This window comes from Eubalaena glacialis, chromosome 4 (assembly GCF_028564815.1).
Source record: "Eubalaena glacialis isolate mEubGla1 chromosome 4, mEubGla1.1.hap2.+ XY, whole genome shotgun sequence".
NCBI lineage: Eukaryota > Metazoa > Chordata > Mammalia > Artiodactyla > Balaenidae > Eubalaena > Eubalaena glacialis.
The window spans coordinates 131,652,947-131,656,089 of NC_083719.1; the positions used below are offsets into that span (position 1 = coordinate 131,652,947).

A 3,143-nucleotide genomic window follows, 5' to 3' on the forward strand; every position below is an offset into this window, starting at 1 on the left:
ATGAACCAACTGTGTGCCCTTGGCAAGTCGGTTAACTTTTCTGGGCCTCATTTTCCACATCTGTGAAATGGGTAGGTTGAGCTAGATGATGTGTTAGGCCCCCTCCGTCTCTGATATCTAGACTTTGAACCCCTTGAGGGATATCACTTATGTATCCCCAGCACCTAGCAGAGGGCCTGGCCCAGAGTGGGTCAACATCTGTTGAGCTAAATCTATCCTGATGGGGCCCCAGCTCTTAGCTCCACAAGTAGTTGCCATTTCCAAATCTCTGCATTTCATAGCCTCCCCCATCCAAAGATACCATAATTTATCCATTTTGATTGTTTTCCATTTTTCCTATTAAAAAAAATGTTCCTGGCCCAGGGAGGCGGGGCCCGCCGGCAGGGGGATCTGTCTGCAGTCCTCGCAAAGCGGAAGCCTGCCACGCGGTCAGCCTGCCACGTGGTCAGCCTGCTGGCAGGCACTGTACAAATCCATGGGGAGAAAAGTCCAAGCAGTGAGGCCTCCGCTGCACCGGCCATCCTCCTCTCCCAGGCCTGGGCCCTAGTTGGCCCTCCCACTTCCGCTGCCCCGCCCTGCACAAGGGGGCTTGCAAATGGTCAGGCAGCCACCACGACGCCTCCCTTCCTCTCCGGGCAAGATGGCGGGGGCGGGGGGGCGGGGGGGTGGGGACGCGAGGCTGTTGTGACTTTAGGGCAGCCGCACCTTTCTCGGCAAGATCTCAACACTGTGGATGTTACCAAGTTGACGCCACTTTCACATGAAGTTATCAGCAGACAGGCCACAATTAATATAGGTACAATTGGTCATGTAGCTCATGGGCAATCTACGGTTGTAAAAGCTATTTCTGGAGTTCACACTGTCAGGTTCAAAAATGAACTAGAAAGAAACATTACAATCAAACTTGGCTATGCTAATGCTAAGATTTATAAATTTGACGACCCAAGTTGTTCTCGGCCAGAATGTTATAGATCCTGTGGAAGTAGTACACCTGACGAGTTTCCTACAGATATTCCAGGGACCAAAGGGAACTTCAAATTAGTCAGACATGTTTCCTTTGTTGACTGTCCTGGCCACGATATTTTGATGGCTATTCTGCTGAACGGTGCTGCAGTGATGGATGCAGCTCTTCTGTTGATAGCTGGTAACAAGTCTTGTCCTCAGCCTCAGACTTTTGAACACCTGGCTGCTATAGAAATCATGAAACTGAAGCATATTTTGATTCTACAAAATAAAATTGATTTGGTAAAAGAAAGCCAGGCTAAAGAACAGTATGAACAGATCCTTGCATTTGTACAAGGTACAGTAGCAGAAGGAGCTCCTATTATTCCAATTTCTGCTCAGCTAAAATACAATATTGAAGTTGTCTGTGAGTACCTAGTAAAGAAAATTCCAGTGCCCCCAAGAGACTTTGCTTCAGAACCCCGACTTATTGTTGTTAGATCCTTTGATGTCAACAAACCTGGCTGTGAAGTTGATGACCTTAAGGGGGGTGTAGCTGGTGGTAGTATTCTAAAAGGAGTATTAAAGGTGGGCCAGGAGATAGAAGTCAGGCCTGGTATTGTTTCCAAAGATAGTGAAGGAAAGCTCATGTGTAAACCCATCTTTTCCAAAATTGTATCGCTTTTTGCAGAGCATAATGATCTTCAGTATGCTGCTCCAGGAGGTCTTATTGGAGTGGGAACAGAAACTGACCCCACTTTGTGCCGGGCTGACAGAATGGTGGGGCAGGTACTTGGTGCAGTTGGAGCTTTACCTGAGATCTTCACAGAATTGGAAATTTCCTATTTCCTGCTTAGATGGCTTCTAGGTGCACGCACTGAAGGAGACAAGAAAGCAGAGGAAGTGCAAAAGCTGTCTAAGAATGAAGTGCTTATGGTGAACATAGGATCCATGTCGACAGGAGGAAGAGTTAGTGCGGTCAAGGCTGATTTGGGCAAAATCGTTTTGACTATTCCTGTGTGCACAGAAGTAGGAGAAAAAATTACCCTTAGCCGAAGAGTTGAGAAACACTGGCGTTTAATTGGTTGGGGTCAAATAAGAAGAGGAGTGACAATCAAGCCAACAGTAGATGATGACTGAAGAATTAAATAACAGATTTGGATGAAGTCGGAATTTCTCTTAACAACCTAGGGGTACATTTTCAAAGCAATAGTGAGGAATTAACTTCACAGCTCATTACCTTAGGAGTAGCTGCAAGGTTATTCTCATTTTTTAGTGATGAAAAGTTAACCTCTAAAATAGGGTCTACAATAAATGTAAAAATTGGCATAATGTTGGATTGAATCTACATTTTAACCAGAAATTAATCATTCCCAAATAATGTCTAATTTATACATCAGTGCAGGTTTGAAAGCAAACTGCTACAACCAGCCTTTGCTGTAGCACACATACCACTGAATCTGTTTGAAATAAAATTTTTCTTCTTAAAAAAAAAAAAAAATGTTCCTGTATGTCTCTCTCTTTTTACTTTCCTGCATGTCTCTTAATGGACTAAAGTGTCACTTAGTGTATATCCAGATGTGGAGTTTTTGGGTCATGGGGTGTACACAAATCCCTCTCAAAAGCTGTTGTAGGAATTTACATTCCCACCATCTGTAAGAGCTACCCTTTCCCCATATCCTTCCAAAACTGAAGTTTGTCAGATTTTTAAAATTTTGTCAGTTGGCTGAGTGTGAAGTGGCATAAATACATTTTAACTTTTCATAGTGGAAATTTTCAAGTATTTACACAATAGTAGAAAGAATAGTATAATGAACTTCTACTGTACCTATCATCCACCTTCAACAATTAATAACTCCTTATCAATTTTGTTCCCTTTATATTCTACCACCCATTATTTTTAACTGAATCCCAAATATCATACCATTTCATCTGTAAATATTTCAGCAACATCTCTAAAAGATAAGACCTCCCCTTTTTAAACACAACCACAATACATCATCAAACAGCACCAAATGTCAACAATTCCTTAATATTATCAAATATTCGAGTCAGTGTTCACATTTCTCCAATTACACTATTTTTTTTATATTTGTTTGAATTGGGATTCAAACAAGGTCCATACATTTTTATTATTTTTTTAAAATTTTTTGGCCACACTGTTTGGCATGTGGGATCTTAGTTTCCCGACCAGGGATCGA

General features: G+C 42.3%; 1 protein-coding gene across 1 annotated transcript; it reads left to right on the forward strand.

Annotated features, from left to right (window-relative positions):
- The first annotated feature begins 348 nt into the window (after nucleotides 1–348).
- Nucleotides 349–2,155, forward strand: LOC133090591 (eukaryotic translation initiation factor 2 subunit 3-like). The gene has a single exon (XM_061188990.1). It carries the CDS (start codon nucleotides 349–351, stop codon nucleotides 2,080–2,082), a length of 1,734 nt encoding a protein of 577 aa, XP_061044973.1. The 3' UTR covers nucleotides 2,083–2,155.
- Nucleotides 2,156–3,143: the final 988 nt, after the last annotated feature.